Source organism: Paralichthys olivaceus, chromosome 16, assembly GCF_024713975.1.
Source record: "Paralichthys olivaceus isolate ysfri-2021 chromosome 16, ASM2471397v2, whole genome shotgun sequence".
NCBI lineage: Eukaryota > Metazoa > Chordata > Actinopteri > Pleuronectiformes > Paralichthyidae > Paralichthys > Paralichthys olivaceus.
Genome location: NC_091108.1, coordinates 5,912,998 through 5,937,444, shown reverse-complemented (window position 1 = coordinate 5,937,444; position 24,447 = coordinate 5,912,998). Strand labels below are relative to the sequence as shown.

At 41.2% G+C, this 24,447-nt stretch overlaps 3 protein-coding genes and 1 long non-coding RNA gene across 6 annotated transcripts; 1 reads left to right on the top strand and 3 right to left on the bottom strand.

The window, feature by feature from the left end:
* Positions 1-505: 505 nt before the first annotated feature.
* Positions 506-4,308, bottom strand: LOC109645284 (protein-lysine 6-oxidase-like). Its single transcript, XM_020110845.2, has 7 exons — positions 3,287-4,308; positions 2,664-2,772; positions 2,102-2,239; positions 1,750-1,906; positions 1,203-1,298; positions 954-1,069; positions 506-648 (listed from the first exon to the last, which is right to left on the bottom strand). The coding sequence occupies exons 1-7, from the start codon at positions 4,158-4,160 to the stop codon at positions 642-644; spliced, it is 1,497 nt and encodes a 498-aa protein (XP_019966404.2). The 5' UTR covers positions 4,161-4,308; the 3' UTR covers positions 506-641.
* Positions 4,309-6,094: 1,786 nt separating this feature from the next.
* On the top strand, positions 6,095-19,829 carry LOC109645320 (uncharacterized). Its single transcript, XR_002203863.2, has 6 exons — positions 6,095-6,223; positions 6,452-6,637; positions 17,870-17,959; positions 18,137-18,192; positions 19,344-19,511; positions 19,689-19,829. It is a non-coding gene; the product is annotated as an uncharacterized lncRNA (long non-coding RNA).
* On the bottom strand, positions 9,411-12,009 carry LOC109645305 (nicotinamide riboside kinase 2-like). Of its 2 annotated transcripts, XM_020110876.2 has the most exons (8): positions 11,844-12,009; positions 11,660-11,750; positions 10,754-10,802; positions 10,378-10,555; positions 10,218-10,289; positions 10,023-10,129; positions 9,802-9,887; positions 9,411-9,706 (listed from the first exon to the last, which is right to left on the bottom strand). In XM_020110876.2, exons 1-7 carry the CDS (start codon positions 11,867-11,869, stop codon positions 9,802-9,804), a joined length of 609 nt encoding a protein of 202 aa, XP_019966435.1. In that variant the 5' UTR covers positions 11,870-12,009; the 3' UTR covers positions 9,411-9,706. The 2 variants fall into 2 exon arrangements, with proteins under 2 accessions (XP_019966435.1, XP_019966444.1); XM_020110885.2 differs by lacking the exon at positions 10,754-10,802 and having other exon boundaries at positions 11,844-12,002.
* LOC109645295 (caytaxin-like) lies at positions 15,386-23,947 on the bottom strand. Of its 2 annotated transcripts, XM_020110856.2 has the most exons (14): positions 23,808-23,947; positions 23,314-23,508; positions 21,107-21,213; positions 19,993-20,051; positions 19,676-19,903; positions 19,322-19,480; positions 18,481-18,583; positions 18,116-18,247; positions 17,910-17,996; positions 17,660-17,758; positions 17,221-17,256; positions 17,087-17,134; positions 16,645-16,691; positions 15,386-15,535 (listed from the first exon to the last, which is right to left on the bottom strand). In XM_020110856.2, exons 3-13 carry the CDS (start codon positions 21,181-21,183, stop codon positions 16,652-16,654), a joined length of 1,068 nt encoding a protein of 355 aa, XP_019966415.2. In that variant the 5' UTR covers positions 21,184-21,213; positions 23,314-23,508; positions 23,808-23,947; the 3' UTR covers positions 15,386-15,535; positions 16,645-16,651. The 2 variants fall into 2 exon arrangements, with proteins under 2 accessions (XP_019966415.2, XP_019966425.2); XM_020110866.2 differs by lacking the exon at positions 23,314-23,508 and having other exon boundaries at positions 15,397-15,535.
* Between the last annotated feature and the right edge of the window lie 500 nt (positions 23,948-24,447).

Below are 24,447 nucleotides of genomic sequence, written 5' to 3'. Positions count from 1 at the left end.
TACACAAGCAAACATTTACATAAACAAACAGCACCAACATACTACAGTTACTATGAGAGATATTCGTGATTATCAGGTGGATAAGGATGATATTCTATTTATTTTCTTATAAAGACAAAAATCATTTCAACTTATATTTGTGACTCACTGGGTTCAGGTTTAAGAGCCACAAACAGCACAGCGAGGTCAGAAAGTACTGAGTGATGGAATCATGTATTGTTGGCTTTGGTCTTTTCATGAGATTTGTTGCTTTTAACAAAAATATAGAATATTAATCCTTTATAGAAACCTGTGAGAACAAATGATGCGCGTCTAACAAAAAATATGAAGCAAGACAACAAGACAAAGACCCACAAATAAGCAATAAAACATGCATTCAAGTACCGAACCTATACAAACACAGTACTCATCTTTGTGAAGACCATAAAAAATACGTCATGAATCATGCCATGTAAGAAATCCTTATTTCTGGTGATCTCACTAGTTTCATGTAGAAAATTGTTGGAAACTTTTGCATTTTATATAAATAAATGCAACATGTAGGACTCTATGGCAGCAACATTGCACACAGTTACAGTTGTGTTTAACTCTTTGGCTTTTTTTACTCCATGTTAATCAGAGTGTTGAAGCTGATGAAGATTTCAACCCCTGGAAACAGAGAGAGAAAGAAATGAGAAAGTTTGTACACAGAACAGTGATACAGAATCTTACACATGCAATCAGACAACCTCTATACATTCATGTTTTTATCCAAACTAAAATAAAGAACCATATTTTCTGCTGTTTAACATTGAATGTATCTGCTAATTTAACGGGATTTAACAGTTTATTTGGCCTCATAATTATGATAATTATTAAATACAAGATATTCATTGGATAATGGTTAATGATGAGATATTCCTAATAAGCGTTTAAACTAAACTCATGCAGCGTTTGTCATATTCTCTCAGTACCTTGCTACTCGACAGTTGCGCGTCTGAACATAAATTCCTGTGTACGTGATATCACATCTCACTATGTTGTTGGTGAAGTCCGACTCCAGGACGTGGAGATTGGGATTGACAGTTACCTGGGAAAAAGAAATCTCAAATAAGAGTTTGCTCTGCAGGCAGGTTCGTAAAATCAATCTCCATGATGAGAAATAAGAATCAGAAAGATATTCTGCAGTCGACTGGTTGATATAAAGTCAACCTGACAGTCACCTTCAGGATATAGTTTCCTGGAGGTACATCAGTGATGTCGATCCACTGACAGTCGATGTTGGCGGCGTAGACGTCGTGACATCCTGGGCTCAGACCCTGAAAAACACAACCCAACATCCAAAACCCTGAGTGTAGTTTGACGACAATTTTCCAACAAGTGCTGCAGATGAGGCAGATTTGAGAGTAACTTATACAAACGGCTCCTGGAAGTCAAGATGTTACGAGACACCAGGACTAAAGAGTGGAAATCCAGAATCACAGAGCTCTGACCCAGACAAGATATAATAAATATTCCAACGTCTTCAGGATGTTTTTGGCATAAATCAGTTTTAGTTAGAAAAACTTGTCTCAGACGTGGAGCTGGAAGATAAAAAAACCAAAATACTTACTCTGGAGCCTAAATGTCATCACTGTTTTAATGTGATACAATAACATTAGATAAGACACTATACTTTGGTCCATTGTCCCATCTATCTATCTATCTATCTATCTATCTATCTATCTATCTATCTATCTATCTATCTATCTATCTATCTGCTACCTTTACCTGTGTGTGGGATGTGCAGGCGTAGCGCCGCCTGAATCCAGGTTCACAGCCTGTGTCCTCGAGGCAGAAACTGGCCTTGTGTCCCTCGGCTACTTTACGTCCAGTGATGGCGTCCAACAGGTCGTAGTTACTGAAGGCGTCCATGCTGTGGTAGTGCCTGAGGTTGAGGGTGGACAGAACAGAGTGATAACTTTTTTTTCCTCGCAGCAGAGATCAGGAATGTCTTTGAGGCCAAAACTTTGACTGAATTTTGAGGGTGTGGTGTTTTTCCGATGAAAGTGGAGCCGTGCTAATCACAACATTTCGAATGTTTTAAGGTCATTTCCTTTCGTGTCAGGCTGTGTAGACTCACTGGTGACAGCTGTGCCAGTCCCACTGATATCTCGGCTTGACGGGCAGGAAGTCGGAGGTGCCTTGATTCTTCACTTTCTGGGGGAACCTCAGGAGGACTCTGAAGTCGATGTCCCGTACGGTGGGTCCATAAGCTGACCTTGGATGGATCACAGGAGGAAATGGACATAAGCGAGTTGGAAAGTGCTACTGGCTGAGCTCCTGCAGACTAGCTTTCTTAAAAGTAACAGAGCGCAAAGAGTTTGTTCCATTTCACTTAATGCTTTTGGGAAAACCAATCCAGAACATTTATGTCTTGGCAGGACATGATGTCGGAGAATCACTGCTCCATAATAAGGTCAAACAGGTTTTGTAACTCCATCAACGAAACAGTTATCCTCAAGGAAACTGAGATAATTCAAAGATATTCTAAACCACCCCAAAATTCTCCTCAATCCTCAAATGAATCTTCGCCAAGCAGTAAAAACAAAGGAAATACATGTCTGTGTGTGTGTCTGCTTCAGTGTCTACGTGCTGTTATGAGCGTACTGAAGTGGTGAATCACTTCTGGCACCGCAGGTTACCTGGCCAGACAGTTCTCCTCAGCTGCACAGCGGAGTGAATACATCTGCATGCGCTGGATGTAAGCACCTGCTTGGATGGCATATGGGTCTGGCACAAGGTCTGGCAGTCCTGGAGGAAATTAAAGGGACAATCCAAATTTGAGATTTTGATGTTGAACCACTCTCTGTTCATGCTTAGAATAAACCAGTAAATTAAAGCAGCTGTTGTGTCTTGTTGAAATAATTCTTCATCTTACATTCCTGATGCGTCATTCTGGAATCAACTGCACCAACAGGATTGTTCCCTTCTTGACATTTATCCTTTTTCTCTTAGTGAGTGAGATACAGATTTAGGGTGAATAGGTATCATCCTGACAATGGCGGAGGAAGTACTGAAATATTTTACTCAAGTTAAAGTACACATAAATACACACAATTTACTTACCTGAGTAAAAGTACCACATTAACTTTTATACTCAGTAAGTACTTGTTTTTAAATGTATACTTTCCAAGTGTAGTCTATCCCCTAATGCAACATTCTACTACCTCATTACCAGTGAATGCTGCTGTAGCTGCAGACCAGCTTTGCGCATTTTAATGCTAATTAACAAGGATGATCTCATAAATGTGATTAGGACTCTTACCATTTTGAAAGTATCTTGTTCCATATCCTGTGTCAGGTGGACGGTTCGCCCCTGACCTCCCTCTGGTGGGATACATGTTATAGAAAACTGAATTCCTGTGGTTTTTAAACGGGTTTCGAGGATCGTCGTTAACCATGTCCTCTCTGTTAGTGGTCGCCTCGTTTGAAGCATCCTCTGAAGCTGCAGTTAACGAAGAGGTACCTTCAGATTCTCTCTCCAGAGTTGTGGAATAGGCTGAGCTGGAGTGACCTGTCTGCCTGAAGACAGGAACTGCCTGTGGCACCGTGCGTAACTGTTGGTATTGGGCACCGGGCCCCGGTTCTCCTCCAGCGGTGCGCGGCGCAGAGGAGTCCACACTCACACCTCCTCTTCTGCCAGCGAAATCATTTGAAGTCACCGATGCAGAAGCGTTGATGCTGTTGGTGTGTTCAGGTCCAAGACGTCGTGCGTTTGGATAACCTGCAGCTCCGGTTCCTTGAGTGCGCTCGGGCTGCTGTCTGGTCCATGCATGAGCATTAACGGGCACGAACGGTCTACCATCGCGCCCTGGTGTATATGACCCTGGTTGTACACCTGGGTCAGTCCTGGTCACTCTGGACTCACCTTGCCCTGTTCTTACAAGCATCGTTCCTCTGTGCGCTCCCGACATCTGGCTCCTGGTGCCGTCCCTCCTGCCGCTCACATAAACCCTCGACTGGCTTCTGGAGCGAACCGGAGCCTGGTACTCCGATCCAGTGCTCATTAAACTGTAAACCTGTCCGTTGTTCTGCCACTGAATCCGGTGCCGCCAGGGCCCAGAGGTGCGCTGCTGTCCAAAGATGAGGGGAAGTAGTCCTTGGAAAAAGTATAAAAGTAAAAGTGACCATCTCGCCATGGCAGTAAAAATAATTGAAAGTGAAATCCCTTCAATAAGTTAATGAGAAATCAATTGATGACATGTAGTGCGCACTCAGTTCCTTTTACGCACAACAACATATCAGATCTGAGGAGGACTGACAGAGAGGAGAGGAGAGGAGGGCTCGAGTCTTTCCCCCAAAACTCATTTATCTAATTCAGCCCAGTTACTGATGCAAAGTCAAAGTTTCTGTCAAGAAAGTTTAACCCATCCCTGCCCGTGGTTTGGTCCAGTTACACAAGACTTACACAAGGGAGTTTGCTGAGTAAACTTTACGCACGGGTGTGAGCTGCAGTCATCTGAATGTTACCAGTCAACCTGGTCGTTTTCAAGGAGCAGAACACTGCAGGAATAAAGACAAAGCTTTCTGTTGAATAATGTTTTTAACTTTCACATCGGTCGTTGTCTAAATTATGAGCTGCAGAGAAACACATATTAATAAGTCTCTGATGTATAAGATTGACTTTAGAAAAAAATGATGATTATCATTATTTCATATCATCAAAGTGTCTGAAATGTTCAGTTTATCAAGCAAACACATGAAGTATCTGATGATGCGTGTTAACAACTCTCCTCGGAGCCGAGGTCTCATGCAGGACTATATATCCACCACACGGTGGCAGGCTGCGTCTACATGGTGCCTTCCCACTGTGGAGAGTTCATCATCAGTCCTACAGATCCCATGAGTCCATTCAAAGAGGTCCTCTAGTCTCAGTCATGGCTTCACTGACTTTGTTGTGAACGAATCTTGTTTTAAAAACCAAACAGTCCAACAACGTATTTAATACTTGTGTCTACGTTTAAGCCCAGTTTCCATGTTTCAAACCCAAACTGAGCAACATATGCAAGCAACTCCAATTTCTATTTAAAACACAAATGCTTGAAATAAAAGTTGGTTGGCCCTTCAATACTTCTTATATGTAGTCATTTTAATTTTTAACTGAGATTTTTTGGCATCAATATAGATATGAATATTTCTCATTCCTTAAATTATATTTCCCCTTTTTTGGCTCTGCCTTCTTTTCACTGGCATCTTTATTTCCTGTGTTGTTTTCTGACTCAATATGTTTACTGTAACATCCTTTTATACAAATTTCAGTCTCTGACAAATCAAACCTTAAAACCCAGTGAACTGTTGTTGTCTTGTGACTTTCATTCACTTTTTATTCATTCACCTTGCGCATCACTGACTGACCATTAACAGGCGCCCTCCTAAAGTTATACAGATGTGGCTGTTCAGGTTCAAAGGTGAATTCTCTATGTGCCAAAAGCAACGTCGATACAGTGATAACACAGAATAAAACAAATAGAGAACGGGTGACTCCACGTGGAGATTGTCATCAAACTTTCCTTCAGAAAGGAAAAAGGAAAAGAAGTTGCTGGACTCACATTATTCATATTTTTTTAGTTGACACATTTAAACCATTCTAACTGCACTGATGTTTTCACTTCAAACAAAACACCATTTAAGTTTTAATCACATGTTAGAATGACCAGTTGAGAAGTTGTTTTTAGAATAAGACAATGCATCATGTTTTATAGTCAGTCAATTAAAAGAAGAACACACGTTTAAAAAGAAATGAAAAGTTAAGAACAGACATGTAAGTACAACAACAGGAGGGTACTTCAGTGTGGTGACTTCAGAGAGTTCAGATTGTGCAGCATGTTGCCTATTTTACTGTGCAGCTCAGGTACAAACATAAACTTTAACTAAAGATTAAAGATTATTGGCATGACTCAGGTACAGGGACATGTGAGGCTGCATGGTGTGGGTCTCACACATTTAGAAGAATCTACAGATGGACTCCAGTGTTTGTCGCCTCTCAGCTGAAGTATCACGGTGTGTGTTTCCTCTGCCAAATAGGGCAACATGATGGTGAGCCTGCGTGCTTTTCTATTCTTAGCAAAAAAAAGAAACCTTCCCCTGCTGCAGAGTTCAGCTCCGCCCTGCTCCAGACCAGATTTATAAGAGCCGCAGATCCTCAGCACTGGTTTGGCACAAGACTTCCCGAGCAGGACATGTAACCCACAAAATTTAGCGAGTGAGTATTAACGTTGAATTGAGTCTTTCTTGTGTGTCTGACGTGAAAGTAAACAAATCACAATAAATGTTGCCACAAAAAAACCTTAATGTTTTCTGTAAAGTAATGTTGCTTGGAAATAAAATAAAGTTTCTGGTTGTTTTCATGGTACACAGCAGCAGCAGATCTCTCCCTGAGTGAAAGACTAATTCTTGTACGCTTTGAATATATCTTATCCCATGAATCTAGGTATCCAGGCTTTGCTTCTTGTGAGATTTAACGAAGATGATGGTCTTAAAATGGTTTTACCACAAGAAAGCTTCCCCTACAAGGATTATACCTGTTGTCCTCCCCCCCGAGGCCTCACACTGCCAGTCTGAGGAGTAAAATGATAGATCCTGAGGGTTTACCACAGATCATGGGGAGACAAGACAGGTGAGACGCTGACAAAATGTTTGACAAGTTAAAATCATTAACCTTGGGCAAATCTCAACTCATGTGGATACTTAAGTTCCTCCTGATACACGATTATAGTAAGTTTGAATAAAGCTACGCTGATTTTTGCGGTTTAACCTGAATGAAAATAGAAATGTGTGATGAATGGTGAATTTCATGCTGTGTGGCAGCTGCAGCTCTGCAGATCATCAGGTTTCTTGCGACACATGTTCTGCTTATCTTTGATTAAGCTTTGCCAGAGTCAGCGTGGTCAGTTCTCCTCACGTTTCAGCTCTGAGCAACATGTCGCTGTGTCCGTCTTCGCACTTTCAGTGATCTATACGTGACAAATTAGTGTTGAGACCTCTTGACATGTGACCCACTGACTCAAACCTTGCACAAATTTAGTCAAATGTCAAATCTGATAAGTCTCGGCCTTAAGCTCTGTGACGTGGCAGCAGTGGTGTAAGCAACTAACTACATTTACTTAACTGAGGTACATGAAATGACATTATAAAAAGTAATTAAGATGTAATATTGTACATTAATGTATAATATAATATGATATAACATGGTATGATATTATTAAATATAATATAAAAATTATATAAAAGAATGTAATAGAATAGAATAGAATAGAATAATGTTTGGGGACCAAACATTTGGAGAATAATGATAAAAATCTAAACTTTACATAATCAGGGAGGCTACAGAATATATATACCACACCACCACAAACCAGATCAGTCCAGCTGAATTGGGTTTATTAGTTTAGATTAAAAGTTTTCTTGCCTATTACGTGATTCAGCAGTTTTGAAGTAGTTTTCTGTGCTGGACCAAAATCATCAGCATCAAATAATCTGAATGTATGTTGATATTTAACTTTGTTTTCTGTTGAATAAACAGTTAAACTGTCGGTGTGTGATTTAAGATGATCCTCTATGGGTGTACTTATTATATCTAACACAAATTAAATGTGTTCAAATCTCTAAATAGGCATTTCAAAAGTAAGTATAGTGTGTTCTAAACACTGGATATGAATGATATTAACGATGGGGGGGTTTGAAAGCCAAGTCACTTGTTCCTGTTTGTCTCAGTGCAGCCATAAATACTTCTGTGGCACATTCACAACTGTTCACATGCCTCAGGGGTCCTCACTCACGCATATGAGAGGAGGGGGGGTTATGTGATAGCCACTCATCTCCAGGGTCACTGCCTCGCCACCCTAATCCTAATATGGATACCATAGATTTAACTTTGGGGGTTTCCATGGCGGCTGGTGACGTGGGACCACATGCCACCCCACAAGGTTCTTCTCACCCGCCTTGAGGTGGCGTGAGGGGACTGGCCCCTGAGTCAGACCCGGCTGTGCAGCGTCAAGTGGGTGCGTTAAATATATTCCCTTGACACCCCCGACACTTATCCTAAATATAAACTGACAGAGCTGCTCCAGGCCGAGTGCTGGCATGTAAAAACTCTCAGACACGCGTCACAAGACCCCGACTCCCCCCTGAACACACCCTCTGTGGCTCTGCCATGTCCCGGGCCGGAGTAAAGTACAGTGAGAGGTTTTATGTGATCGGAAGAAGCAGAGACTCAGACAATGACAATAAAGATTAATAAACAAGCCGAGTATCCTTGACCTTGAGCTTGGATTATAAAAAACCTTTGATGAGTTAATCAACACTCGGAGACAAGTTATAGAACCACATGTTGGTATTGATTTTTGAGATCAAAAACTCAGTGAATTATATGAAGGTTTCATCTCCTGACTGTAAAACAGACTTTATAAAAGGACTTCTGAACGTTTGAAGAGGTGCTAACTTTAAGCTCGGAGTTTGAAAGTAACTAATTATTTTACTTGATTATTTCCATCTTACAGTACTTTATACTTTTTACACATTTAAGAAAGAAATATACTTCTTACTCCACTGTAGTTCATTTTCACATTAACATCTTATATTAAAAAGAAACACAAGATAAGCTTATAAAATACTGTTATTAAACATAGGGTCAGCCGTTCCCAGCGTTTATAGGTCAACAATATTTACAAAGAAATCTGCTCCAAGCAACATTTTGGAAACATGTGAGACATTTGCATTTCCACTATAAATACATTTCACCTCCAAACGTCTTGGATCATTTTGACACTAGGAAAAGTTATTCAATATTAAACAATATTTAGTTTTATAAAAATGTCTACATTCCTCATTGATCAACCTCAGTTAGGAACTACTGGATGAAACTACTTTATAAAGTAGTTGAAACTAGCTCCACCTCGACAACTGCAAATAAAAGTACTATACATGGAGGAGGGGTTCTTTCATTTATTATTGTGCGAAAAAACATTTTGCTTAACTTATGAATCGATTCCTGAGAGAATAATTAAAGGATCTTAATGAAATAAATCAGGCACGTTTATAGGACTTGATTTTTATGATCTTTTGCAATTTGGTGCAGATCCAAATAAAAATCTTTTAATCTGAATGTGTTTTCATAAAGAGACAGGTTTGTTCTATACCTAGTGATGTTCTAGTCAGAGATGTTTCATAATGTTTATTCAACAGTTTAATTTATGGTTTTTCTACCCTTATTGTCTTTTAGGATAAATATTTCTGTCTGATCTCTGTGAGTCAGAATCTTTTATTGTAGTGTTTTATTGTTTGTGATAAGGAGACTGGTTCAAGAGCTGCAGGATGTTATCAGTGTTGTGTTATAAAACGTGAAGACATGTGAACCAAATGATTTGTGAAGAAAAACAGGAGACACGCAGTGGATTCAGTCATTTCTTTAAGTTGCAAAACACAAATCGAGATTTTGACTTTGACAATCAGTACGACAAAATCAGATTTGATATCGGCCCCTGATGTTGAACACTGGGCAGTCAAGAGGTGGCTCGTCTTTTTAAAAAAAGTAACAGGATTATACAAAACAAAACAACTTCTGCCATTAGTTCTTAATAAGTTACACGAATGCCTATTTACAGATCAGACTAGAAGTACCGAGCTGGTGTTACTCAACATTATATTTACAAGTCTATACACAAGTCCACTGTCGTCCCCCGTCCTGCTGCAGAGAGAGAAGAGAGGACAGGGGTTACACACACCGAATAAAACACTTATTATTCATCTGTCACAGCCCATTCATCTCAGGATTCCTCGTACCTATGATTGGTTCAGCAGGGAGTTCTGAATGCTTTCATAGACTCTGTTGTAAATCATTTCCTTAGATGTCATCCCGTCAAGATACTCTGTGCAGAGACAAATCAGAAATGATGCGTTGAGTCATTGTGCTTTTATTCTGACGTCAAGGTTGTGGACAGGAAGATGGATTAATGGAGGAAACTGACATTTAGTTGTCAAGGTGAAGAACTGGTTTAACAAACCTATTCTGTCGCAGTTGCTCTCCATCTCTTTCCTGTGTTTCAAGTACATGGGCCAGACGTGGCCCTCGAACAGACCGGGGGGGTCGGGGACTGTGTATGTCCTTGTACTGCGGAAACATAATCAATCAAGTCATATTGTAACCTGAACCATGTGTCGAACACCTGACTGGTAATTGTTAATGAAGAGCTCGTTACCTTCTCCTCCTTTTGCACTCCTCACGAGGAATGGCAATGTAGTAGCATTTGTCATAGACGTCGGTAAGAGGCCTGCAGGGAGGAGCTCAGGTTAGTGACAAGCTTTAGAGGTCAAGAGGCCTGTGGGTCAAATCTTTCAGTGACAACGAGCAGGACACACTTGTAGTTATAGATCAGGAACCCCTCAATGATGAGAATATGGATCCCCTTGTCCCCCGAGTCGGATTCCTCAACTTCAGGTGATAGGCTGACCCCGTGGGAGCGGGCGAACTTGACTGGGTTCTCCTGCCAGCCCTTCACAGTGTTAACCATTGCCTCCATGTCCATGGCGCTGATCACTGATTTGGGAGAGAAAAGAGAGGAGCTTCACCACACACGCAACCAACGCTGCTCAACAATTTGCTTTACACTAGTCACCATTGGTGAATGTCGGAAACATTCACACAATAGATGACAGTCCAAAGTTTTTTTAATAAATGTGCAGGAAAGGAAAAGTACATTACTGCATGGTTTTCCTACGGGAAATCCATTCTTACCATCCCACTGTCTAAAGCCGTCCTCCCCGACTTCTATTTGATCGGGTTTCTGAAACAGTCACCAATAAAACATTGCTGCAACCTAGTAACCAGTCGGAGCTGATCACACCTGGACAGGACAGGTCAAGGACTCGTCTCCACCAAAAGTAACGAACCGTGGTTTTTGGATGCAGTAAAAACGTTGGTTTTTTTTCCAATGTTCCGCTTCCGAAATTTTGGTTTTGGAAACACTTTGGACCCTAAAAAATGTCTTTAAAAAATTCTAAAACTCTACAGAAGGGTGGTGAGGCTCATTATAGGGCTTTATTTTTCTATAGAACTATCTTTTTCAAAAACTCTCTCAAAATCCTCTTCTAAGGAAAATTGCGATTTTTTTTTTTAGATTGCGCTTAAATTTACCCCCCCCTGAATTGTGCGGCCCCAGCCACCACCCTTATTCTCTTGCTCTCCATTTTGTATAATGTGAAAAAAGTCAGTGATGTCGATGAGATGTCGACCGTCCCTGAATGCAGCACGAAGAGATGGTTTGTGGTAGAAATAAAATCGTCCCTCTTTTTTATTTGGTATTTTGTTGAAGCCAAATTACGTTCATGTTCGTGCAAAACGTTGGTTGCACAATTTGCAACGTGATTGGACAAAGTCTCACTTTAAGTGGGGACGTTTGGCCCTTTCATTGGCTGTCCAGGAAACAATCAGCCAGATGTATTACTAGGCTACTGCGATGACAGCACATCTGCAGGTCAGACTGGCAGATTATCACTGAGCACAAAATGTCCTCAAGGCTACATTTTATTTAGCAAATCAAATATATCAGAAGAATTCTCTTGTAAACTCAAGTTAATACATTTTAAATAGTCAAAGTGAATTTTAAAGCTCAAATGAAACGGTTACTTGAATTGATCTTACCTTGAAGAAGTCATCCTGATGGACAACACAGCAGTTAGGTAATGTCTTCAGAAGTCTGCTTGTCAAAGTGGTCTTCCCACCGTTGGTCACTCTGAAATCAGAATAGATTTGATGCCATAAACACGAGTCACACGTTTGGTTTTTTATAACAGACGAGCACGTGAATCAGTGAAACGACTCTTACCCTCCAATGCCGATGATGAACTTCATTTTCAGCTGTTTTGTGTGTTGGTCACCTGTTGAATTCAGTAAATAAAAGAAGGGAACCCACCCAAAGCAAACTCTAACAAAGGCTTCTTCTGAAAACCTATCCCTCTCTCTTTGCCGCAGACGTTCCCCCCTTTTACTACTTCATTGATAGACAATCTCCTCGCCGGGTATATAAAGGGTTTTGCTGCAGCGTCACGCCCTCCCCAAACCAATCAGACCTCTACACCCCACAGCCAGTCAGCTGACGCCTCACAGCCTGGAGCACCAATGAGAGGAGGATGATGTAGGACAGCTCATTTGCATGAAAGCGGATCCCTGATTTTCCACCTGCTGTCCAGGGGGTCAGTGGGAACGCTTGACAAATTCCACACCCAACAGACTTCTTAGTAGATAAGAGAGAAACAGTGATTTGGCCCAGCCGTGAAACTTAGAATAAAATTTTATGAGAAGCGAGACACGTGGTGCTTCAGCAGTGGTAGACTGGTGATGCTGACAGTTCAGAGCTTCTACAATCATTATTCATTTGAGATCAATTTGAAAAACTGCAAGATTTTAAGACAAAGGGAGATTTAAATATTGTTGGAAGGAGGCAAAGGTCTGTTAACTGCACCGTGTTCAGGATTTACTGTGATACAGGCCAGGGTGTTTGAATCACTCCTTGTCCCTGACACATCTGTATCTCAAGGAAAAACCTCAGTATTTGGTTTTTCACACGGAAACTTCCCGTGCTTCGACAGCTCCAGCCGAGTGTAAACCAGAACCAACTGGTTACATTTAGACGGCTGATGTGAGTCCGCCTGCTGTGTCACACATTTCGGAGTGCATGGCTGCCAGCTGTGTGACCACGAGTCGCGGCCGCAGGTCTGATAGCAGCTTTTCTTTCAACTCGCAGAAGCCCACTGCTTATCTGTCCCTTGCCCCCCCCTCACACACACTTCCGGATGTGAGCAGCCTCACCTCGAGTTGTTTTACAGTAATTTACCACATTATTTTACCGCCTCTTATCTCAGTAAGCGTAGGTGTGAAGGAGAAGCTGAACTCTGAGCACACGTTTCACAGCCAAAGACACTTTCCACGAGGAAAAGTAATTCGATTAAACATGTTTCCCTCTAAGATAGAAGCCATTGTGAGTTATGTGGTTATTAGTTGTTGGTAAACAGAAAAAGTTACGTGTTGGTAAAGAATTCTCAGGATTATGAAACTGTCCTACATACGCTCAGACACACTATAGGACCTCAGAGCATGGGATCATATGTACAGCATGTGGGGCACATTCTTTTCTTAGACCAACAAGAAAGTCAAACCTTCACTTGAGCAGTTTGTTGACGTGTACATTTAGAATGTGACAGTTAAACTACCTGATGACTGATTGAAGATTAGATACTAACTCACAGGGAAGCTGTCAAATTATCTGAAAGGAATAACTGGACATTTTTTGAGGACTACATTTCCACAGAGTTAGACGAGGTCGGTATCACTCTCATGTTTCTGCAGTAGAAGGAAGTTAGTCTGTATATAAAGATGGACGACATCACAGTGAAGTCAAAGTGTCTCCATCGCCCCCTAATGGCTGCAATAAAGGTCATAAACCCCATCTCCTCCGTGTTAGTTGATGGAACATGGACCCAACAATATGTTGGCTTCATTCCTGGATAATGGGGGGACTTAGCTTAGTTTAGCTTAGCATAAAAGTGGACTGAAACATCTAACCATGCTTAGAGCTGACTATTTAACATGATCTAAGTTTGTTGTTTTGTCTAAAAAACAATTATTACGTCAAAGTTGTTGGTTTTCACATTTCAGTTAGCGGACATATGAAACAGGTGTTAGTCAGTCAACCACAGAGGTGTTGGTATGTGTTTTTACAAACTTTAGACAGAGCCAGGAAAGAAGTTCCCACTCTGTTTCCTGCCTTTATTCTAAAATAGGATATTCACCTCACACTTCTAGCTCAGTGCTGAGATGTATGAGAATTACTGAACTCTTCAGAGAGTAAAAACGTGTTTTTCTTATTTCTTCAACATTAAAACATACTTGACATGTTATTGTTTTTTCTTTTATAACCTAAAGATCAGAAAACACACCTCTGTCTAGTTTAAGATTATTGTTGGAATAATTATATTATCACCTATCTGATAGTAAGACTCACTTTATTTTTCATGGCTAAATCAACCAATCAATCGTTTGTCAAACTGACTGATTTTACATAACAGACTTTAAAAATAACTCACAGAACAAATTCTAAAAGACCCTTTGGGGGCCGACAGAAGGCAGTGACGTCACTGTGGGTTACATATGGGGATAATGTGATCACAGTGACCTTGCAATAAGAATAAAGGGTCGCTTTGAGAAGTCCAAATGATACAAAGAACATCAGCTGACTCGAAGCTCATAAATCAGAATTATGTCCTCTAATAACTCACCAGGAAGAGTCAAGAACATGCACGACCAGACTGGAGCGAGAGGCAGTAAAAGGATTAGATATAAGCTGTAATGTATATGGGCAAGTCTATTTATTTATGATATATAAAGCTGTCATTTTTAATGTACATGGGTAAGGCTAATGCTCTATATTTTTATTGTACATTGGCACAGCTGTAAATTATTCATGTATACGAGAAGGCTGGGTATATGTAATGTATATGTATTGGAATAAGCTGTATATTTTTAATGTGTACTGGCTGTACATTATACATTTGTCATGTATATGGGCAATGCTGTCTATTTGTAATATATAAGGGCAAGGCTGTATATGTATAAGATAAGATAAGATAATACTTTATTACTCCCACAATTTGGAAATATCTTACAGAGTCAAAATAGGCATCAGTAAGTAATAAGTAACATACCTCAGTGTAAGGATATTAATACCTAAGTGTATATGGAAAGGACTAGGCTGTTTATTCTTAAATGTATATGGACTGTGGCTGTGGTTTGAATCAGAGGTGAAGGCTGGATACAAGAGCCACGACAAAGCATCTTTAAAGTTCACTCATTTAATTTTTTTTACAAACAGTAAATGGCACATTTTCATAAATAACACTTATAGAAATGAATTAAAGTCTCTCTTTAAATATATTTCATTTTGTTTATCTGTAATGCTTTCTGTCTTGTAAAAGTATCTTTTAAACATGATGGCAGAAACTTAAAAGTGGACGTTAAGATGTGACAGAGAGGATATGAACGAGCATGCCACCTGCATATTAAACTGGAACACGTTTGCATCAGTAACATCTACTGTAGATTCAAGAACGATATCATTGTACATTATTTTTCAGTAAACACTCATGAAACTTCACAATACTTATTCCATATCATCCATATATAAAAAAAAAAATATCTGTGCAAACACCTCTCTCAAAAATATATAAACAAGTATTTACACAACGTTCCCAGCTCTTGTTTGAAAGTCCATAAATTTGTTTTTATGATGGAAATCATGCTGGAGATAAAGCTCACCTTGTCATGCAGGGAGCAGAAACTTTTTTTTGGATTTAGTTTGACTTGTTTTTTGATGCCTTTGGTGTAAATGAACTTTCAGTTATAGGCGCTGGCAGGACATTTTGAAAACGATTGTCTTGCAGCCAATGAATCCAGTCAGGAGATTTGCGTTGGCTCCTATAGTAATGAATGAATGTTCCCCCACTTGTTCTTCCATTTAAGAACCTGCAATGCAAATACAGAAGGTTTAACTCCACAATTAAAAAGATTCAAATGCAATGATTCAGGTTGGCAGCGGGTCGGTCGGCACTAAATTAGATCCAACATGACACACAACAGGTTCCACTATTCATCTTTCTCCTGCTTCCTGCGCTGGCCCCTGGTTAGAGACGGTGCCTGTGAACATTCCCGGGATGTCGGCCAGTCTTTCGGCTGATAGCTCTTTTGATATATGGAGGTTGATAGGAACAGTCAGCAGCTCAGGGTGGTGCAAAGTGTGGGGGGGGGGTGTTTCTAAAATAACCCACCCCGACCTGCTGCGGTGGGTTGGTCTAGAGGTGCAGATCAATTTGCCAGACCCCTTGTGCATCCCATTAAAAATAGAGTCGATCGGTTGTTGGAGCAGCTTAAAGAGATGAGCAGCTGTGCCTTATGTAACAGAGAGTACGGAGGGAATATGATGTCCAGGGATCAGCTGACACTTCTTGCAATCTGAATGTAAAGAAGTGAAACATGACTTGGCAGAGGTGAAAATGAGCTGGACTCCGGGATTTAACAGGTATCGCACAGACGTGTTGTTTGTGCTTCAGGATTTCATCCAGAGAACTTAGTTACAAAGACCACGAGGAAATAAATGCTTCTGTCTGTAAGAACCTTTTAAAAGTGATCTTTCTTTGGCATTTCATTGCCTTGATTGTCGGGACAGATTAAGATTCAAAGCAGGAGAGAGAGATTAAACACAGGAATCAGAATCAGAATCATTAAAAGAGATTTAGTTGAAATTGGACTTAAACTCTAAAACTCAAATAATTTCACGTATCAAAATAAAAACATCGAGTTTTAAGGTCCGACTCATCCCCTCGTTCGCTCTGGCTGACTCTGCCAAACTGTAAATTGGATCTTGGTGTCCCTGCACTGAGAACCGACCCTTTGGACCTTTCAGTGACGCAACATTGCAGACAGACCATCGTCCAGCATTTAGGTGATTTACAGCATTGTTTACTTTCTGTGCACATAAGCATGGTTATGCTTCAAGATTAGTTACAGTGGTTGACATTACAAACCAGACTGTATGAAGCTGATGCAGACGTACTTAAGTGAAGAAGATCCCTTACCTTAATGTCAGATGTCACAGCCAACATCTGCTATCACTGACTTTGGCCTGGAAGTGACATATTAGAGTCAAGCCATTAGTACATTTATACTCTGCTCAGTAATCTAGCCTATTAGGCTGAGCTGTCAAAATGTATCTACGTAGCTGCCGATGTTATTGAACCTAAAGAGAACAGTCACGGACTAATAGATTTTCCATGCAGCCTTTAACGTCCCATTTGACGTCTAATAAAGATAGCGGCCTAATTTCAGAATCTGAACGGATGACATAAAATAAGAGAAAGAACTGAAGTTGCACTGTAAAGTAAAAGTTCAATGGTTTAAGTCTTATCACCACTTATAAACATAGTTTTTCCACATCAGCTGTTACAGAATAATGTTTTATTGAATCACACTGAATGGCACTGTATGTATATTAGTGTATGTACTGCAAAATGGAGTCACCTTTCTTTAGCTGCTGTTGAGATGTTCTGCCGCTGATCTTGCTCAAGTCTGTAAGAAAGACATTTTAATAACAATCACATGCAGGAAGATGTTTCGCAACTTGCATCAATGCCACATAAAACGTCAATGCTCACCTTTCCGTCTGTGCTCTTATCTTCTCGTCATCATACCTTTAAACGTGGAGGATAGAAATCTGTAAATGATGTGTCACAACATACACTTCTCACAGGTGGTAGACAGAAGCCACATCGGAAGATGAATGAAAGATCACTTCTGCTTTTCTATCGTGTCCTTGTTTACTGTGTTTATTCATTCAAAGCCTCTCTCAGCTGAAGCTACTGACTTTTGAAGTATAGCCACTGACAGTTTGCTTCAAAATCAAAATGAAATCAAACAGAAATGCAGGTCCGCTGTTCTCTCTGTGAGACTTTACTCCACTGTAGATTTAGATGCCTGCTGACTGCCACAAGTCTTAAAAATAAATGTTGATTTCTTTCTATACTAAGCATTTTTATTAACTGTACATGCAACATGACAACTCAACATTGACCCTTGCTGGCTCAGAGTACTTACTGCAGCACACACTCAGGGATCTGCACATGCTCCATGGGGATGATCTGACTGAGTTCCGTCAGTGAGTGAACGTAACGGATTTTATCCATGAACTTCACACTGAAGAAAACATAGAACAACATGTAACTAGTTCCACAGATGCAACACTTATGTTTTGTGATGGCGTTAGGGTACGTCCATTTATCTACTGTCCTCTCTCTGTTCTTTCAGACCTGTCCTTTTGAGAATGAACTCATTATCACGTGCTCACCTGATGAAGGGTCTTGAGATGGCGAGGACGGTCCGGATGAACCACGTGGGGTGAGCGATGATGAGACACTTTAGATTCTTCCTCAGTCTGCAGGAGACATTCAAGTGTTTTGTGATGTTTTCAATCTAAACATCATTAATTCCCTTCCACCAACATTTCTTTTCCCCTCACAGTTTCCCAAACTGCTCTGGGTGTATCTGTCTTACTTCCTGTCAATCATCTGGTAGCATCTCTTCAGCCAGCTGATGCCGGGCATCTTCCTGCGAGGAGTTGCTCCGTTCAGGTAAACGATCATGTAATCTTCTGCCACCAGGAGCTCCAGGCTGCTCACCACATATCTGACAACAGAACAGACAAACTCACATCGGGCTCGGGCTGGGCAGAAAAATAAGGATTCTAGAAGTTGTTAAACTGATTCATCTTTAAATTCTTTTATTTAAAGTTAATAATCTATTCAAACACGATCTGACATGCACGTTTCATTGAAGCATTTTCTCCAGTCGTGGGAAAACGATGAACAACAACTTCATGAAAATGTGTTGTTGTCAGAGTAGAGTAGAATGAATCTCACAGGAAGAGGTTCTCCATGATGTACGTGTAGTCCTCACAGCTGCTGTCAGGGAGATAACAGGCTGCAAACACGATAATGGCGTTCAGACCCTCGCCATAATAACCTGAAAGAGGAGGGAGACGCCCGCTGGTATCAATCAATCACACAATCAGCTGAAAAAAAAATACAATACAAAAGTGTGAGTGTAAAGAATAAAAAAATAGTTTTGACACATTCATTGCTCACTTAAAATGTATTTATTTCCTGTGTTGTCTTTTAGAAACTGAAAAGGTTGTTAGGGTGAAATCACTTTAATGTGGGGTACAAGGCTTTCTCTGCAATAAATAATGAAAATGTAAATTAAGTTTGATTTGCTTGTTGTCACTTGATAGTCTGAATGCAGTTTCTGGGGCTTCTCCAGCTTGACAGAGTTTTTGAAATCAGAACTGGTGAATACTGACACTCAATAACTGGTACAAGTCCATAAACAGACACCAACATGGTTTACACACATGTTTTTACGTTCAGCACAGGAGGGAGACATGCATGCACATTTCTGCGATGGTTTTTCATTGTGCAGCAATGATCTAGATTAATTTTATCTTTTACATCTAAAACCATCTTTCATTCATCTGAGGTGAATTACTGCCTCCGGTAAGAAAGATGACTTCAGAGTTGCCTCACAGAAAATCTCCTCCTCTAAATATTAAAGGTATATGTATGTTTTCTCCGCCACCAGGGAAAGCAATGGTGGCTTTCCAATAACATCAACCATTGTTGTATTTACAAAGACAAGTTAGAAAAAGAGAAATGTCCGTATTGTCTCCCATACACACACACACACACACACACTCTAACTAACCTCCATGTGTGACCACCCTCAGGTACGGCCTGATGACCTGCATGTCGATCCGCTGCTCCTGATCGCCGATGATCACCGTTCGCCACAGACGCCCCGACGAGTCTCTCTCCTCCTCGCTGTCGCCTGGAAGACGTTTGGCGGTGGCCACCGGAGTGTCATCTGGATTCAGGGTGATGCAAGAAAGTCGTTGGTCAGTTTGTTTGGCGTCCTGTCTGCTAAAAACGTATGTACTCATGTAACCAATTAAACATTGAGGAAGGTTTTTATGTTGTGAAACTTCTACTCTTATTGTTCTTCTCCTCGTGCTTTGTGATTATGCTGAAACATCTCAGCATAATTCAACCTCTGTCTGACCTTCCCACTCCAGCTCGTTGCCGTTGTTAATGAACTCCAGCGAGTCTGTCTCATCGGGGGTCTCGATGTCGTCTACGTTGATGTCCAGGTCGTCGGGCGTTTCCAGAAAATCATCAGAGAGCACCGACCCCTCGCTCTGATCCAGGGACAGGTTCATGTCGGGGGCCACCAGGGTGCGACGCTTGTGCTGGGCCACGGTCTCTCCCACGTTCAGAGTGACGGGGGGATCTGAAATCAACAGAGCAGGAAAGTCTATATATAACATGAAGTAGTAATAAAAACAATCATATTCAATGCTTTTTATTTATTTTAGTTACATTTTCTGTTGTCAGTGAGGCCACATGAAGAATCAACATCTCCATCTTCTGGTAGAGGCCTGCACGGAACAACATGAACATTAAACATGGACAAGAACAACAGAAACATTAGAAATTAGAAATGAACTGACATAAATACAGCACCCTCTCTTTTTTTTCTGCTGCTTAGTCAAAGGTTGCTTCGGTCTTTTTGATTGCTAGCATTTTAAAAACATGGTGTAATAAAAGATGCTAAATTAAACAGTATTTCTTGACATTTTGCTCTTTGTGTCTTCCTTGGGAACAGCACCAGTAATTACCATCACCTCTCTAATGTTACAGTATCAAGACAACTGAACACACAATGCTGGGGGAAGAGAGGACTATATTTAACACACACACACACACACACACACACACACACACACACACACACACACACACCCTTAAACACCACAAGTATGGACTAGTTGATTGACTAATTGCTGTTATTATGTTGACAGTAGCTTTGTTGAGGTAAGTTTAAGGCGGCACCAACAGACATTAAGGAGTGGATTAAACAATGGAGACGAGATAGACTGTTCTTTTGTGTTTCACTGTGGCACTCACTTATATAACATAGATATAATTCATTAAAGCACACACAAACAGAAATATATATTTCAGATTACATAAAAGTTGCAAAAAATGAGATTTACCATGAAGTTTTATCTCGTTTCCTGAAGTTCTCGTTCCTAAAGTTCCAATTCTTTTTTGAAATATAAAGTTGTTCTGTTATGATAGCTTATGTAAATGAAGGTGAAATAAATATGTTGTGAATAATCCATTTCCTCTGTTCATTTTACAAACACGCATTCCCTCTGCGGTAGAAGTGATGACAGTCAGAGTGTAGGCGGAGGACTATTTCAACAATGGAGACTGATGTGTTTGACTTCTCCTGTGTGCTGTCTGCTGTTCTGCTCACGTAACACACAGCGACATCGAGGACAGAACACACCTGCCGTCCCTCGGCATTAAACACACACGGGTGATCATTGCTGTGGCCTGTTTGTTAAAGCTGAGCACAAATCGGACAAACTGGGCACACAGACGCAGACTCTCTTCCTCTCTGTCACTTATACAAACGCAGGATTACCTGGGGAAGTCCTCGTCCTGCCACTCGTCCTTGACCTCCATGCTGTCCATGCGTAAAGTGGCTTCTGCTGTTCCCATCCTCTGCTGGGGAGGACAGGCTTCAGCTCTCTGAGGTTGACACACATATGAAATAATGCCATTCAGTAGAAAACCAGGGAGGAGAACACACAGTACATGACGCTGTCTTGGAGCAGCACCCCACCCATCTCAGACATCGGGTGCAACTCTGGTGATTTCATCAGGATTAACTGACTTTTGGCTTGAGAGTCTCAAACTGAAGGTGTGGAGGCTGAAAAGACGTGGGTGTTTACCAGCCAGGGAGGGTGTAAAGAAAGAAATCATGCAGTTGTATTATGGGAAATGTAGGATACAGTATCACACTTCTCTCATCAGCCTCTGCTTCATTTCTCACCTTGAGTTATCCCCTTGATTTGTTCCTTCAATAAAGTAAAAGCTTTCTACTGTAATTAATGCGTCTTGGAAGCAGCAGCACAGCACTGGTGTTATGAGGAATCAAACCAACAATCTTTTTGTCACTATACCAAATAACAAATGTAGAAACAAGTACAAAATCTATTCATCTTATTAATCCAAGTGTATTTCTATTGTGGGTAAATGTGCAGTGAAAATTAGGCAAAACTAAACCCCACTGGGTTTGTTTCCTCCACATCCCTGAGGCAGGAGATAAAAATAAAACTCCACATTGCTCATACAGCCCCTCAGGGTGAAACAAGCAAATCACAAGTGATTGCATAAAGCAGATAGTGATCTGAACCTCCATATTTTACATAACCAAACTAGAATGGCACTCAGTTGATCCCAATCCTCTGCCAGGCAAAATATAACAGTCAAATATATAAAATTCTAAATTGTTAATTATTAACCATTCCCTGGGAAATAAGTGAAAATGTCCGATCTCACAAGGTTAAAGAAAGTGATAAAACATTCCTGGATGTGCACAAGACTCTAATGGGTTCTTCTTTGACCCAAATTGCATCCTTCCAATAAAATTACTATTCCGTCCAAACAAAGCAACAAACAAAAGGACAGGGTTGAAAACATGACCTCCTTGCCGTATTTAATCAGAGATGCCAGAAGGCTCCAACTTAAGTTTCATGTCGTTTCCTGACACGTCACGTGAAGCTTCATATCCATCGAATGGCAGCTTTGTGTCAGAAATGTGCGTTTGGGGGAGGAGTGTCCTTCCTGCATCGCTGTCCCAGTCAGAGTTCAGGCTGCAGCAGACGTTACCACAGTCCATTTGTCCACTGGGACGGCACTGATGTGCTGTAGCGGCACACATCAGAGCACATATGGAAATACAGCAAATGTGGACTAAAAGGCTCAGGGCCTCAGGCTGCATGTGACTGGAGCACTGGTGTTTACAGTGAGTTATCTCGAGTGTTGTTGGGCTTAACAGGGAATTCATTAACTGCTACTTTTATAAGAGCCTTCTGGTTAAATCAACTTCGTCTGTTCTCACACACATAATCTTTTAAAAAGCATCATGGGAGGAGATTGATCTTTCCCCCCACTTCTAAATTAAGAATGAAGGAGTGTGACTGCGACTGAGAACCAGGCAGAAAATTCACACGGAAAGGACCGATCAGAGCGTGAGGTTTGTTGTCAGTGCAGATGTCTCTCTCGCCGAGGCTCAGCTGCTCATACACTGAACTGCACAATGATGATTTATGTTGCAGCAGCACGTGTTTGTTGGGGATTTGTGTTCCAGATGGCAGAGCTGCCTTCATTTACCCAACACTAACTTGTGAGCACAGAGTTTCACTGCTGCTCTGCCAATCCAACCTGAAAGCAGAAAATCTGCCTCAGAGAAGGAAAGAAAGCTGCCGTAGATGCCCAACAAACAGAAACTACACTTGCTCATATGTTTGCTATAGGTATATTAGTTACCTCCACACGTTAGCTGGATTATGCAATAACTACTGGAATTTTTTGGTGGGGGTGAAGGATCCAAGGAGGAGCTCATTCACTTCACCTCTTGACAACATGAATGTTTATTCGAACTAAGAGGCTGAATGAGAAAGTCCATTTCACTGCCAGACATTCCTTTACAAATGGATTCACCTATTGAAGCAGAATGAACCATCATCTGAACACAATGTGTCCTCTGTGCCTCGCACCAGCGCAGGCCACCCTGAAGAAAAACATCTAATCCAGCTGTTACCATGGAGAAGACAGAGTACTCACATGCTGTAGCGAGGGAGGACGCTCTTCTGTGTTTGAGACCTTCCTTTCTTTTGCTTTCAGATCTTCTCTTTTTTAAAATTTTTTTTTAGAGCTGCTGCTTCCAGGTGAGCGTCATCACTGTTTACATCTGCAGGTGGGACGAGACTGTATCCTGATGCTGCTAATGGAGACTGAGGGACGAAGCGTGCTGTCCTCCTGCAGAGAGGAGAGGAGAGGCAGGGTCATCACACGTCAGACACCATCCTGCTCTCATCTTTTCAGTGTTTCCTCTTCCGGACAGATTCTGTGCTGTTTTGTTTTTTGACAAAAGATAATCCTCACTCAGAGCTTTTAGCTTGTCTCATGATGATCACTCCCTCTCATTTATACTCCTGCTCCTCTCCTCCTCCCTCCACAGACTCATAATGCCCCTACCCCAGGGCTCTAATCCTGCTGTGATGATGTCACCCGTGTTGGAGCTGTGTTATGGCCGTTACGTAATCACACATGCCTACCTTCTCTTTGATTCCCTGGAGGCCGTCCGGAGTCACAATCAGCTGTTTTCTTTTTCCTCACAGTCGGTCCATGTTGCATCCATCGTTTCCTGTGAGAAAATCTTCATACGAGCTGGAAAACAGAGTTTTCTACTTCACCGCTGTTTCCAGGCAACAGCATCTTCCCCCTACTCTCCCTCTCAACCTCACACACGCACACAGCTCCTCTCTCTCTCTCTCTCGCTTTTTCTCACCATTTATTCTAAGCTCTCTCCCCCTTGATGAAACCCCTCCTCATCTCACGAGCCGTGACGCTCACCCCTTCCTCCCCCATCCCTCCCTCCCTCTCCTTCCTCAACTGCACTGAGCTCAGGCCAATGTCAGTAAACACAGACTGGCTCTCTCTGGTGTTGCACTTGTCACCCCGTTGATGGGAGCAGCCAGTTTTCATATTCTTCTCCCAGGTGCATGACATAAACATTTTCTTAACGCCACAACAGCAGTAAAATACTACAATATGTCCACATGTGACTGAAAGCATTTGTTTTCCTGCAGGTCCAGGACAGCATCAGGTTTTTACATCTTGCTTCAATGAAAGGCTCTCTGAACTATTGTCTTGTTTTGAGTGCTTCACTGTCAGAAGATGTTTTTAATCGTCAGT

Excerpts from the sequence above, each read along its gene's own strand:
- LOC109645284 (XM_020110845.2), bottom strand. The coding sequence starts at position 4,160 with ATGGCGAGATGGTCACTTTTACTTTTATACTTTTTCCAAGGACTACTT. Across the intron at positions 1,299-1,749 it reads CCTGCACATCCCACACACAG|GGTCTGAGCCCAGGATGTCA; the intron begins GTAAAGGTAGCA and ends TGTGTTTTTCAG. Across the intron at positions 1,070-1,202 it reads CAGGAAACTATATCCTGAAG|GTAACTGTCAATCCCAATCT; the intron begins GTGACTGTCAGG and ends TCTTTTTCCCAG.
- LOC109645305 (XM_020110876.2), bottom strand. The coding sequence starts at position 11,869 with ATGAAGTTCATCATCGGCATTGGAGG. Across the intron at positions 10,803-11,659 it reads ATCAGGATGACTTCTTCAAG|AAACCCGATCAAATAGAAGT; the intron begins GTAAGATCAATT and ends TGACTGTTTCAG. Across the intron at positions 10,556-10,753 it reads CGGCTTTAGACAGTGGGATG|TGATCAGCGCCATGGACATG; the intron begins GTAAGAATGGAT and ends CTCCCAAATCAG.
- LOC109645295 (XM_020110856.2), bottom strand. The coding sequence starts at position 21,183 with ATGGGAACAGCAGAAGCCACTTTACGCATGGACAGCATGGAGGTCAAG. Across the intron at positions 18,584-19,321 it reads GAGGGTGGTCACACATGGAG|GTTATTATGGCGAGGGTCTG; the intron begins GTTAGTTAGAGT and ends CTCCTCTTTCAG. Across the intron at positions 18,248-18,480 it reads ATCATGGAGAACCTCTTCCT|ATATGTGGTGAGCAGCCTGG; the intron begins GTGAGATTCATT and ends TTCTGTTGTCAG.